The 11,922-nt window shown below is 37.7% G+C and overlaps 3 protein-coding genes across 5 annotated transcripts; 1 reads left to right on the forward strand and 2 right to left on the reverse strand.

Annotated features, from left to right (window-relative positions):
- Positions 1-984: 984 nt before the first annotated feature.
- Positions 985-4,997, forward strand: LOC127262811 (inactive protein kinase SELMODRAFT_444075-like). Of its 2 annotated transcripts, XM_051291641.1 has the most exons (10): positions 985-1,541; positions 1,786-2,080; positions 2,307-2,461; positions 2,545-2,639; positions 2,723-3,726; positions 3,808-3,968; positions 4,039-4,115; positions 4,180-4,327; positions 4,403-4,552; positions 4,637-4,997. In XM_051291641.1, the coding sequence occupies exons 2-10, from the start codon at positions 1,897-1,899 to the stop codon at positions 4,838-4,840; spliced, it is 2,178 nt and encodes a 725-aa protein (XP_051147598.1). In that variant the 5' UTR covers positions 985-1,541; positions 1,786-1,896; the 3' UTR covers positions 4,841-4,997. The 2 variants fall into 2 exon arrangements, with proteins under 2 accessions (XP_051147598.1, XP_051147597.1); XM_051291640.1 differs by having other exon boundaries at positions 985-2,080.
- A 38-nt stretch (positions 4,998-5,035) lies between these two features.
- Positions 5,036-7,819, reverse strand: LOC127262813 (cell wall integrity protein scw1). 2 transcript variants are annotated; one of them, XM_051291644.1, is made up of 10 exons: positions 7,534-7,819; positions 7,311-7,373; positions 7,115-7,196; positions 6,902-6,982; positions 6,489-6,558; positions 6,311-6,353; positions 6,105-6,202; positions 5,950-6,019; positions 5,362-5,444; positions 5,036-5,276 (listed from the first exon to the last, which is right to left on the reverse strand). In XM_051291644.1, exons 1-10 carry the CDS (start codon positions 7,738-7,740, stop codon positions 5,246-5,248), a joined length of 828 nt encoding a protein of 275 aa, XP_051147601.1. In that variant the 5' UTR covers positions 7,741-7,819; the 3' UTR covers positions 5,036-5,245. The 2 variants fall into 2 exon arrangements, with proteins under 2 accessions (XP_051147601.1, XP_051147602.1); XM_051291645.1 differs by having other exon boundaries at positions 5,037-5,276; positions 6,105-6,196.
- A 721-nt stretch (positions 7,820-8,540) lies between these two features.
- LOC127262814 (PRA1 family protein F2-like) lies at positions 8,541-9,607 on the reverse strand. The gene has a single exon (XM_051291646.1). The coding sequence runs from the start codon at positions 9,441-9,443 to the stop codon at positions 8,898-8,900; it is 546 nt and encodes a 181-aa protein (XP_051147603.1). The 5' UTR covers positions 9,444-9,607; the 3' UTR covers positions 8,541-8,897.
- Positions 9,608-11,922: the final 2,315 nt, after the last annotated feature.

Below are 11,922 nucleotides of genomic sequence, written 5' to 3' on the forward strand. Positions count from 1 at the left end.
AATGACATGGGAGAATTTTTTTTTGTCCTTATGGTTAATGTCACTGAAAGTCATCATTACATTGTCTACAGTACTGTTGTGTTTAATTTTTATATTTATGTAATTATTAATATTTTTATAATCACTACTAAAGACAAGGTTGATAGCCAAACTTCAACTTTTACACTGCAAATGTGTATATATTAAAATCTGATATTACTCAAATCCCTGTATTTATTTTGCAAATAATAAAAAAATTTCCATTTTTATCACTGAACCTAATTTTTATAACAAATAAGTAGGGTGATTCTTGGCAAGTCCAGGGAGTTCAGATCCGGATTCAATCCATGTCATCCATAGGTTGAAATATAGCATCAGGAGTTGAAGCCCAGGGTTTTCTAAAAAACTCTCGACAATGCAAGGCCTCGACATCGACCATGTCTGGTGGCAGTAAAAATCAGTGCTTTTAGAGAGAGAAAGAGATAGAGAGAGAAGGGGGGCAAGAATTCAGACCCTGCACTAAAACAAGCACGAAAAATTTATGAACATTTTCGTCTGTTATAACTGCATTGTAAATTTCCCCAAATTCGTCGTTTTGTTTGGGCCTCTCTTACTGGCACAGATGTGAGTAAATCATTGCTCTTACGCCTGGTTTAACTACTACCACCCACCCCACCCCACTAAATAAGAACCCTGAAGCTGCATAATAAATTTAATGTTCATTAATTTTGTTGAAGTGTTTTATCGATGAATTCTACTGTTCTTTCACGACATTTACATCACTGAGGATTCGGGTTTGGTGAAGGTTGTTCGAACCTGAAATCTCCCAGCATCAATGTAATTCAACATTTAATTTTATTATTTTTTTAATTCAACATCTTTTTTTTATTATTATTATTCATTTAAACATTATCCCTTTTCTCGAGGCGTCGTCTTCACCTCTATATTGAGCTGTTATGATGTGAAAGAAGAGGTAGAAAATCTCTCTCTCTATATATAAAGCTAGAGAGAGATACAAAGATAGCAAATCCCATAAACACTGTGGCTCGATAATGTTCTTCACTGATTGGGGTTTGTGAATTTTTGCAGGATTGGGCAATAAAGAAAAAAAAAAGATTGAGATCTAAAGGCAAAGAATCTCAACTCTTGTGTCATTTCATTTCACTGGTTTTTTTTCTGTTGCTTTTTATTGATGGTTCATTTTCTTGCTTGCTTTCCATTAGGGTTTGGATGGATGTGGGCAATTCTTAGGTGAAAATATATATGGGGGATTTTGGGTGTCCCTTCAATCACAATTATTGGTGTTTCAATCACAGCCCCAAGATGATTGAAAATTCCTATTTGATCTGAAATAGAATTGGAAATGCAAATGGAAGCATGTGTGTGTGTTTAGTACAAAAAGAAAAGTGAGTGTAGTCATGTGGCAAATAGTGGAAGCCATCCTCAGATTGAAAAGAACCCTCTTTGCAGATCTTGCTCAGTGCCCATTTCTGGAATCTTCTTGATCATCTCATCTCTTCTTCAAATTTGACTATGGGGAGGAAAAGAAAGTGAAGGGAAAGGTTCGTATGTTTTATTATTAGAGCCCTTGAGAGAGAAACAGAAAAAGAGAGAGAGAGAGAGAGAGAGGGTCCTCGTCAAAGGGTGAAAATTGTGCATGTTCTTTTAGAGGAGCAGTGAGAAAGTCAGCCAGAGCAGAACATGGTTTTCATAACATGGGTTGGGGTTGGGGTTGGGGGTGGGGTGGGGGGTGCCTAATAATGCACACACCTAATATCTAATATCTCCTCTCTTCTCTTCTTGTAGGCACACATTTTGTTTAAGTAGGGGGATTGATTAGTGTTGGATTTCTTGAATTATTTCTTTGTGAAGAGGAAAAGGTGAAGGTTGTGTGTGTTTTTGATCTTTGGTGGGCTAATGAGTAGAGAGTTGAAGAAAGGGGGTGGGGGTGGGGGGTGTGATGGGGTTCCTGAGAAAGTTGTGGTGGCTGTCAAGGCTTCAAAGGAGATTCCCAAGACTGCCCTTGTTTGGGCACTCACCCATGTTGTCCAGCCTGGTGATTGCATTACACTTCTTGTTGTCATCTCTTCTCACTCCTCAGGTAATCTTACTTTCTCTCTTGTTCTTGATCTTGATTTGGTCATAGTATTTGAGAGAAGCTTGTAAATTTTTCTCACACAACTTTCTTGTCTTGTTTTGTATTTGTTTTAATGTTCTATGATATGCAAGAATGCATTTTGGTTTGTGGGTTTTTTTTTGTTGTCAAGTTTGGGAAGCTCTGTTTTAGATTTGAAGATATTTTGTGCTTTTGTCCGTACATAAACCAGGAAGGAAGTTGTGGGGCTTCCCTAGGTTCGCCGGAGACTGTGCCAGCGGTCACCGGAAGTCAAATTCCGGCACCGCCGCCGATCAAAAATCCGACATAACAGATTCTTGCTCACAGATGATCCTTCAGCTACACGACGTTTATGATCCTAACAAAGTCAGTGTGCATCCATCTATCCATTCATGTTTTTCGACTCGTTTTCGATAGCAACGAATGCTGACCGTCTGAAAAATTTTCAGATCAACGTCAAGATCAAGATCATCTCCGGGAATCCTGGTGGCGCAGTCGCGGCCGAGGCGAAGAGAAACCACGCGAATTGGGTTGTCTTGGACAAGTAATGCCGGAAATCGCTCTCTTTAAGGTTGTCCGCAGCTCCTCATGTCTTAATGTCCCGATTGTTTTCGATTTTTTCGACAGGCAGCTTAAGCAGGAAGAGAAACGATGCATGGAGGAGCTGCAATGCAACATCGTCGTAATGAAGCGCGCGCAGCCGAAGGTTCTTCGACTGAACTTACTCGGTTCGCCTAGAAAGGATCCGGAATCATCGAATTCAGACAGCAACAAATCGACCAAGAACGTCGACGAGCAGAAGGATTGTAAGAACCCGACGCGCGGCCCTCTCGTCACTCCTTCGAGCAGTCCTGAGACATTCACCGCCACAGAAGCTGGGACATTTTCAGTTTCAAGCTCTGACCCTGGAACGTCGCCGTTCGATATCAAGGAAGGCGCGAAGAAGGAGAAGCTAATACCGACGAAACAGGATCGAGAAGACGTAAACGAATCGAGTTCCGATTCGGACGGTGAAAGCTTGTCATCTTCGTCGAGCTTGAGGTTTCAGCCATGGATGGCAGAGATCGTTTCTTCACACCGTCAATCGTCGGAGCATCCCGCAGAGAGCTCGGGTCGATCAAACCCTGCACACAGACAAAAGGGTTTGTTAGAAAACCTCGCAAAACTCGAAAACGACGTCGGGTACCCATCCCCGAGCTACCAGTCGAATCAAGACTTCAGTGGCAGTTTGCGGGAAGTAATTTCCCTGTCGAGAACGGCCCCTCCCGGCCCCCCTCCGTTGTGTTCGATATGTCAACATAAGGCGCCGGTATTCGGGAAGCCGCCGAGGTGGTTCACGTACGCCGAGCTCGAGCTAGCGACGGGATTCTTTTCGCGGGCGAACTTCTTAGCCGAAGGCGGATACGGATCGGTGCACCGAGGAGTCCTCCCGGACGGGCAGACGATCGCGGTGAAGCAGCACAAGTTGGCGAGTTCGCAAGGCGATCAAGAATTCTGCTCCGAGGTCGAAGTCTTGAGCTGCGCGCAGCACCGGAATGTGGTTATGTTGATCGGATACTGCATCGAGGGCGGCAGAAGATTGTTAGTTTATGAATACATCTGCAACGGATCGCTTGATTCTCATCTCTACGGTACGCAACGCTGTAACTGAAAGAAAGACACTTTACATTGATTACCTGTTTATAGCGATGGCGTTGAATCGATCGATGCAGGACACCATCGAGACGTGCTCGTCTGGGCTGCACGGCACAAGATTGCAACGGGAGCTGCCCGGGGATTGCGGTATCTTCACGAAGAGTGCAGAGTGGGTTGCATCGTCCATCGCGATATGCGGCCTAACAACATTCTCATCACACATGATTTCGAACCACTGGTAACAACATTTTAACAATAAACGGTGAATTAAAAGATAAAGAGTTAGGATTAAACCTATATGCAACTAGGTGGGAGACTTCGGGCTAGCTCGGTGGCAACCCGACGGAGAGACGGGAGTCGTAACGAGAGTAATCGGGACATTCGGGTAAAGCTTTTTTCGATCATTCATTTCTTAGTTGATTCAGTTTCAAGACAATCGTATTCTCCAGGTACCTGGCGCCCGAGTATGCAGCGAGCGGGCAGATCACGGAGAAGGCGGATGTCTACTCTTTCGGCGTTGTGTTAGTAGAGCTCGTTACAGGCCGTAAAGCTGTGGACATTAACAGGCCGAAGGGGCAGCAGTGCCTAACAGAATGGGTAAGCAACAACTGTCTATATGTAAGGTTGTCTAGATTATGACACGGTTATTATTATTGTATTACCGGACGACAGGCGAGGCCATTACTGGAAGCTTATGCCACCGACGAACTGGTGGATCCGAGGTTGGGGGGCAACTACTCGGAGCACGAGGTGTACAACATGCTGCGAGCTGCAGCGTTGTGCATACGCCGGGATCCTCAATTAAGGCCCCGTATGTCTCAGGTATGACATAGTCCTCACAACGACATTCTTGTATCTATGTAAAGATCAAGATGACTGACCTGAATCGATTAAATTGTGAACTAGGTGCTACGGATACTTGAAGGTGAGACGGCAGATTTGAGCCAGCTGTCTGTGTCTGGATTTGACGCTGGGAGCCAAAGTGGAAGAATCTGTTCGGATCACTATCTGCAAAATGAGCAACACGACATTCCTGTAGTATGTAGTTCAAGGTTTTCGATCAACAGGAGATCGAACTACACGGAGACGGACAAATCCAGTCGAGATTAAGATATGAAATGAAGCTGTGTAAAATGCTTACTCTAGTCAAGTTTCCATAAATTTCTTTCGGTGTGTAGCACCGGCGGCATTTTGATTTTTGTGAACTAAGAAATGAAACTGATAACCAATTCGATTAAAATGAGAAGTATATGCATCAGTTTCTTCAGAGCGGTATATAATCATCAAATAGAAAATTCGATTCTTCTAATAGCAATGGAGGCAAAATTATCATAACTACACGAAATTGGTCAAACCATAGAATATGTATCATGTCATATAAATCTATTTTATACATATAGAGCCGGAAGTCAAATCTTCTAATGGAAATATAGAGTACAACTCATGGCCGGGAGATGGGGTTTGTAGTTTTACCAAGTTAGTCATAGTAGACTTTGCGATCATTTGGAATAATTTTCACGGCTTCCTCATCTTCGACCTTGCGTATCTGTTGAAGCAATAATCCATAAGTTAGACAAGTGTAGTTGCTATATGAGCTAAAATGGAGGTAGATATGTTGTAGTGTGGATTACTCTATATGCATGCCTCCCCTGTCGGACGATGGTAGTGTGCTTCCTTGGAGCGCCATCATTGCATCAGTTGCATGTTCCACTCTCTGTCGAAGGAAACATACAGACTTTTGTGAGCTAAAACAGCTGCAAAATTGCCCAAAATTCTCTTATAGTTTTGAAAATCAACATAAATCCCCCATTTACTTTAAAAAATTCCATGATGCCTCATACATTTTAAAAAATATTGCATGAAACTCTACGTGGTTTCGAAATTCAGCGTAAATCTCCACTTTACTTTAAAAATTGCATGACTCCCTTATACTTTCAAAAAAATATTGCATAAAACTCCTGCAATATAAAAAATATAGATAGAAAATCATCTTCTCATCATACAATGAGGTTTCATGGTAGTGGATTTTTATGCTAACGCTTTTTTAAATATTAGGGAATGTCATGCAATATTTAAAGTACAAGAAGATTTTACGCTGAATTTCGAAACTACATAAGAGTTATGAGCAATTTTACCATAGTTAAATTAAAACCTTAATACGTTGCGGATGCCCTGTACATGAAGCATAGAAAGGGTTCGATTTTTTCACAGGAGCATACCCCAAAATCAGCAAAAGCAACTGGCATTCCACCCCTGGCACGAACCTTTAGGCTGTTGAATCCTTGGTACCTGAAATGGAGATCGAATAAGAACATCCAAGCCAATGGAGATTGCAAGTGTAAGAGGAAGGGATTCCAAAATGTTTGCAACTTACTGAGAAAGAACTCGTTTCAGTTCGTCTTCGGTGCACTTTGGACCTAGATTAGCAATAAACAGTGTCGAGCAAGCACCATCCATCCTCTCTGCCTGCTCCTTAAAAATAAATATTCAAATGTTAGAAAGCCCGACGTAAAAAATAAGAACCAAATCAGCAGAATAGAAACAATGCCGTAAACAAACTTCAGTACATAATTTACTCACATTCTCGGGAGCTAAACCATCATTATAAGTGGTTGGTTGAATGCTGTAACATGCAGAATTTCGCTATCGGTCAGATTCAAAAGAACCATTATACAAGAGCTAACTCAAATCCATAGGACACTGGAGAATTGCCGATAAGATCATAATGAAAGTATTTGCAGTGATAAACATGTCCAACCTCCTGCCAACCGTTGTATCAGCTTGGTTTGCAGAATCGAATATGTTAGGTGAGGCATCGGAATCACTGTCTGTCAGGTAACACATGTAAAATTGTAAACACAAACAATCATGTCATAATCTACAATACCACTCTTCATGGAGTCGTTAGTTATTAATTATATAGCAACGGTATTTTAAACTCAACATTAACCAATGAAAGAAATGACAAAAAAAACCACCCCATAATTAAACTCAAGATTTTATCTATTCAGCCTCAGAGGTCATCCAAATTTAGTAGAAGTTAAAATTATTCCCCCTATAGATGTTGCCCTCTTCACAACCAGTTGAATTTAAGAAGTGGAGAGGGTGATCAGGGTGCATATACATACATATCTACATATATATATATATATATGATAAACTGAGCAATACCGTCATCACTTGACGATCCCAATCCCCTTGCGCCGGACTCATATCTCGCTCTTTTATCAATAACAACATATGGACCACTTCCTGGAAACAGTGTTAAGTGCTGATCAACCATTGGTAGTGGTAATGCAACCCCTCACATTATTCTAATAAATCATTATAATCATATTTGGGGATATTATCATTGGCAATAAAGGTGGAGATAAGTAAACCAACCTGGTTTATTTTTTCTTCTAGAATTTGATCTTGCCAATTCAATATGTAAAGTGGAACCAGTTTGCGGATCAAATTTAACTCCCTGTAGATGTTTCAGCATCATTTATTATCAACATAAGTAAATCTCAAAAACGTATATAGACAAGTTCTAAGTTATAGCTGATATAATAAATTCCTACAAACAATTAAAAATTACATTCAATGAATGGAGAGCCGTCAATGCCGATTGATGGTTCACAAAGGTTGCAAATGCCACAACCTGATAATTAAACGAATTCCACGATCACTAATCCAGCAAATGAAAGAAATTCTTCAAAAAAAAAGGCACATTCACATCAAAATCACCAATTTGAGCTAATTTCAACCAGATAAAGAAACTAACACAAATCAAGGGAAAGCTATGGTGGAATAGGTCTAACCTGATTGCCGCGGCCAGTATACTTGAGCTGGCAGGACTCGAAACCAGGACGGCGACGGAAAAGGTTGTGAATCTCACGCGCCTTGACATCGTCAGGGAGACCTGAAACGAACAACGTATTGATTCCATTCCCGTCGCTGGAGGAATAACCGTATTCCGGCGGCGCCGCGGCCAAGTAATACGGTTCATACGGCGGCGGATGAGCCATATCGGTTTCCGGCGGAAGGGATGATCGGACAAAGTGAACAGTGGGCTGGGATGGGATGCGATAGGATGAATAATTCTACATGGAACATATATATTGGGCCCAATTATAAGCCCATTAAAATTTGGGCCTATGATCCAAATATATTATTAATATAGGGTGGTTGTGTATTTTTTGAGATATTACCAATTTATTACTTAAGAAAAGAATTGTTTTGTTTCGAATGTATTTATCTTATTTTATTTTTCTTTTTCTAGGTAGGCATAAGGAAGCAGATATAATGAGTGTATTTGTATTATTGAGTGTTGATTCATAATCATAAATATTGAAATATAAGAAAAAATATAATGTATTGTTAGATAATATCTTAAGACAACTTCCTGGAATAATTGATTTTTCAATGATAATAATTTTGCATTGATTTGAATGAATATTTGTGAGGTTGGTTGAAGTTGAAGTTGAATGAGTGAACACGGAATTAAAATGCATTCTCCATGTCAAATTAATTGCATCAAATTCAAATTCAAATTCAAATTACGAGCTTGTGTTTTGTTTCGCTACCAGTCCTTCACTATTTAGGGCGGAGCATTGGCGGCGCTCCACCACTGCCGCCGCCGGCATGTCAGCGTCATCAATAAGTAGTGCTGTATGGGTGGTGTTGGCAGCCAGCACAGCAGGCAGTGCCAGACTGCCATGGAGGAATTTGGATACGTGTAGCAGGCACAACAATTAAGGTAAAATCATTTGCTATTTGTGAATTTCAGCAACAATCTGTTTAACCTATTTGAGAAATTACTGCAAAATCTAAGCAAGGAGAGGGGAATTTCTTCAAGTTCATTCACAAATTGTTTATGCAGGAAAGAAGAACAAGTTTGGACAGAATTGAACGAAGATCATCCAATGGAGGTTTAGAAATAGCCACAGTAGCAGAGAATTATTCAGTGCTGGATTTTACATGATTTCTCAAAGAACGAAGAACATCGAAAAAAAAATTGAAATACACACACTCACTCGGAAAACAGAGAAAAAAACGCAAAGTCAACAATAACAGGCAAGGCGAGGCTACGAGAAGATGATGATCAATGATTGAATTGAATGAACAACAGCTAAGCAAGAGAAAGGATAAGATCGAATCAAATCAGGAGGAAGATGCAGGCGACTCACCTCAACAATCCTCCGGCAGCCTCCTCATCGGCGGACAAGTCGTCGGTCTTCCTAACCGCGGCGTGGATCAACACCACCACCACTGCGACGAGCAGCGACACGAGGATGTTCTTCGTGGCGTGCGTGAGCAGGAGAGCGACGAGAGTCACCACCGACAGCAAAATCATCACCACGCGGTCGCTGATCAGGCGGCCGAAGATCACCAGAGGCTCGTCGCGGAGGAAGTACAGAAACAACCAAATCGCGAGCATCACGATGAAGACGATGAGCGAGATCGGATGCCAGAGGAGGCTGAGGAACACGATCCCGAGGACGACGATGACGTAGTTCATCTGGAAGTATCCGAGGTTCGTCTTCTCACGCGACACCACTTCGCGGAAGGATCTCGGCAGGCTGAAGCTGTGGAACCGGAACATCTCGCGCCAGGGGCGGCGCGTGCCGAGACCAGCCTTGATCCGCTCCTTGGCGCGTGTGATGTACTCGAGGTTGACCGGCGGTCCGGAGGGGGAAGAGGACGTCGGTATGGTGCCGTAGCTCGTCATTTTCCGGCGCCGGCTATGGGAAATCGGAAACCGTGCTTCGAGGGTTCTGGTAAACGCAAACAGAGAGAGGGAGGGGGAAGACGATTGGCGAATCAGAGGCGGTGTAAATAAGAACCGTGGAACCTACTGCACACAATAATAAATTACTTTCCAACAATTCAAGGGTTTTAATCTGCTACGTGAAGGTGCACTGTAACCCAAAACTTGCTACCATTATAGACAAATTCAATAATATTTGTTCAAACACTTCGATTTTCTATTTAGATGAATTATTATATAAAAAATTATTTTTGGATATGATAACATTAAAAATATTTTTAAAATTGTTAAAATTATCAAATATTCATTCAGTTCATTCAGAAGTATACATTTTTAGACGTTCAATTACAAAGTAAATATTTCTTTAAATATTTTATATTTTTTCACAAATATTTTTATTTTACATTATATAATTACTTTTACACCAAAAAATAAAAACAAAAATATCATTACACTACTTTAAATACCGCGCTAAAAGTAAATTTTTACTTTTACGTGGCCGTATATAACATAGTTATGCATAAAACTACTTGGATATTGTGTAAATTTTTTTTATATAAGTGTATTAAATTATGCATAAAACATTATTTCTAATTGAATACCAACGTTATTGTAATATGCAACTAACTATGCCATAAATAAATGAGGCGAAATATCTTAAATATTATTCTTAATAAAATAAATAAATAATTTATTAATTAATATTTTCATTTTACTATTTGTAAAAGGAAAGTGAGCTTTATTTTTATTTTTATAAACTATAAAATAAAAGATTTTTGAATTTTTTTTGTTTTAAAAATAATATCTAAGATATTTTATCAAATTTATTTGCATAATAATTACTCCATCTGTCCCATATCTATATATATCAATTTGCTTTTTACACGAAGTTTTATAAATATTAGGATAAAGTAAAAGTAAAAGTAAAAAGACTAAATTAATCATATTAACGTTGTATAATATAAAGATAATGATTTTTGTGTAATATATTGTAAATTGAAAATGTATTTATAATATTAGGCTGATAGTATAATTACTAAAAAAAAATTGATACTTTTATATGAGACGAACCAAAATTAAAAAAAATGAATAAATTTTTAAGGGAAGAAAGGAGTATATAATTAAGGAAATATTTACAAATACCGTCAATGTATGAATGGAGAGAATATTTTGTAAATACTTTATTATAATACAAATAAATTTTATACAATAAATAAAATAGAAATTATCTTTTGCATTTATAATAAAATATGTGGATATTATACCATTATTATTATTATTATTATTATTATTATTATTATTATTATTGGACACTCAAAAAGTTTCCTAATGTTTTTGTTGTGAATAAAAGACAATAAAAAATTAAGAGTAAATCAATTTAGCTTCCACCTCTAAAATATAGATTTAGATCATATGGGTTGATGTTGAAATTATTCATGTGTATGATGTAAAATTTAGATTTTGAATAAAAAAATTTTTGTATAAAATTATGGATGAATGATACATTTTTTATGAAATGCAATTAATGTGATAATATTCTACATTTACTTTCATTTTATCAAAAAAAAAAATAATAATGTATAAAAATGTTTTCACATGTTACATAATATTCCTTTTAACTATGGAATAATGTAAACACAATTTCATAAATAATAATATCACAAATTTTTCTTCAATGAAAGCCCACATCAAATTGAAAATTTATGTAACTAGTTGTCTCACAATCTAATATACAAAGAAAACTAATGTATATAAGATAGGTCTAAGCATATGATAATACAATACTGCAATATATATTTTTAGTAATGATTTAAACAAAATAAATATATTTATACAATACAATACAATATAATATACTTCATCGGTCTGGTAAATTTAGAATATTTTGATCTGACAAAGATATTTAAAAAATGATAAAAGTAAAAAATAATTAGAGTTATTTTTGAAAAGTTGGTTAGAAATTAGATATGAAGAAATAATGTACTAAAAATATTAATATTTGTTGTAAATAAATATTGAATAATACTGTCTTTGTCTGCACAATTTTTTTACTTTTATCATTATATATACATTTTTAATCTCCGTAACGGAACCAAATATTTTAAAATTTTCGGACGGAAAGACTAGTTAAATATTCATTTGTTAATTTTGTCCAAAATTACTAATTAGATAAATTTGAGGGATGGGGTATAAACATTATGTTATACTCCGTTCGTCATTCAAATTTATATTTATTTTTTTTTTGGGTTGTCATTGAAAAATATTCTCTTTACTTTTCCAAGTAAAAAATTATTATAATTTTATACATTTTTTACTATAAAAAAAAAAAATTATTATTATTAATCACTTTTATTAAAATTCATGTCAGTCCATGAACACAGCGTTTGCATAAGCGTAAGGGACGAGTACTATATAGAATACACTATTTGCCATATATATA

This window comes from Andrographis paniculata, unplaced genomic scaffold (assembly GCF_009805555.1).
Source record: "Andrographis paniculata isolate CXL003 unplaced genomic scaffold, ASM980555v1 Contig66END, whole genome shotgun sequence".
Taxonomy (NCBI): Eukaryota; Viridiplantae; Streptophyta; class Magnoliopsida; order Lamiales; family Acanthaceae; genus Andrographis; species Andrographis paniculata.

Excerpts from the sequence above, each read along its gene's own strand:
- LOC127262814 (XM_051291646.1), bottom strand. The coding sequence starts at position 9,443 with ATGACGAGCTACGGCACCATACCGACGTCCTCTTCCCCCTCCGGACCG.
- LOC127262813 (XM_051291644.1), bottom strand. The coding sequence starts at position 7,740 with ATGGCTCATCCGCCGCCGTATGAACCGTATTACTTGGCCGCGGCGCCG. Across the intron at positions 6,559-6,901 it reads GGGATCGTCAAGTGATGACG|ACAGTGATTCCGATGCCTCA; the intron begins GTATTGCTCAGT and ends GTTACCTGACAG. Across the intron at positions 5,277-5,361 it reads AGGGGAGGCATGCATATAGA|ATACGCAAGGTCGAAGATGA; the intron begins GTAATCCACACT and ends TTGCTTCAACAG.
- LOC127262811 (XM_051291640.1), top strand. The coding sequence starts at position 1,897 with ATGAGTAGAGAGTTGAAGAAAGGGGGTGGGGGTGGGGGGTGTGATGGG. Across the intron at positions 2,081-2,306 it reads CATCTCTTCTCACTCCTCAG|GAAGGAAGTTGTGGGGCTTC; the intron begins GTAATCTTACTT and ends TACATAAACCAG. Across the intron at positions 3,727-3,807 it reads GCTTGATTCTCATCTCTACG|GACACCATCGAGACGTGCTC; the intron begins GTACGCAACGCT and ends CGATCGATGCAG.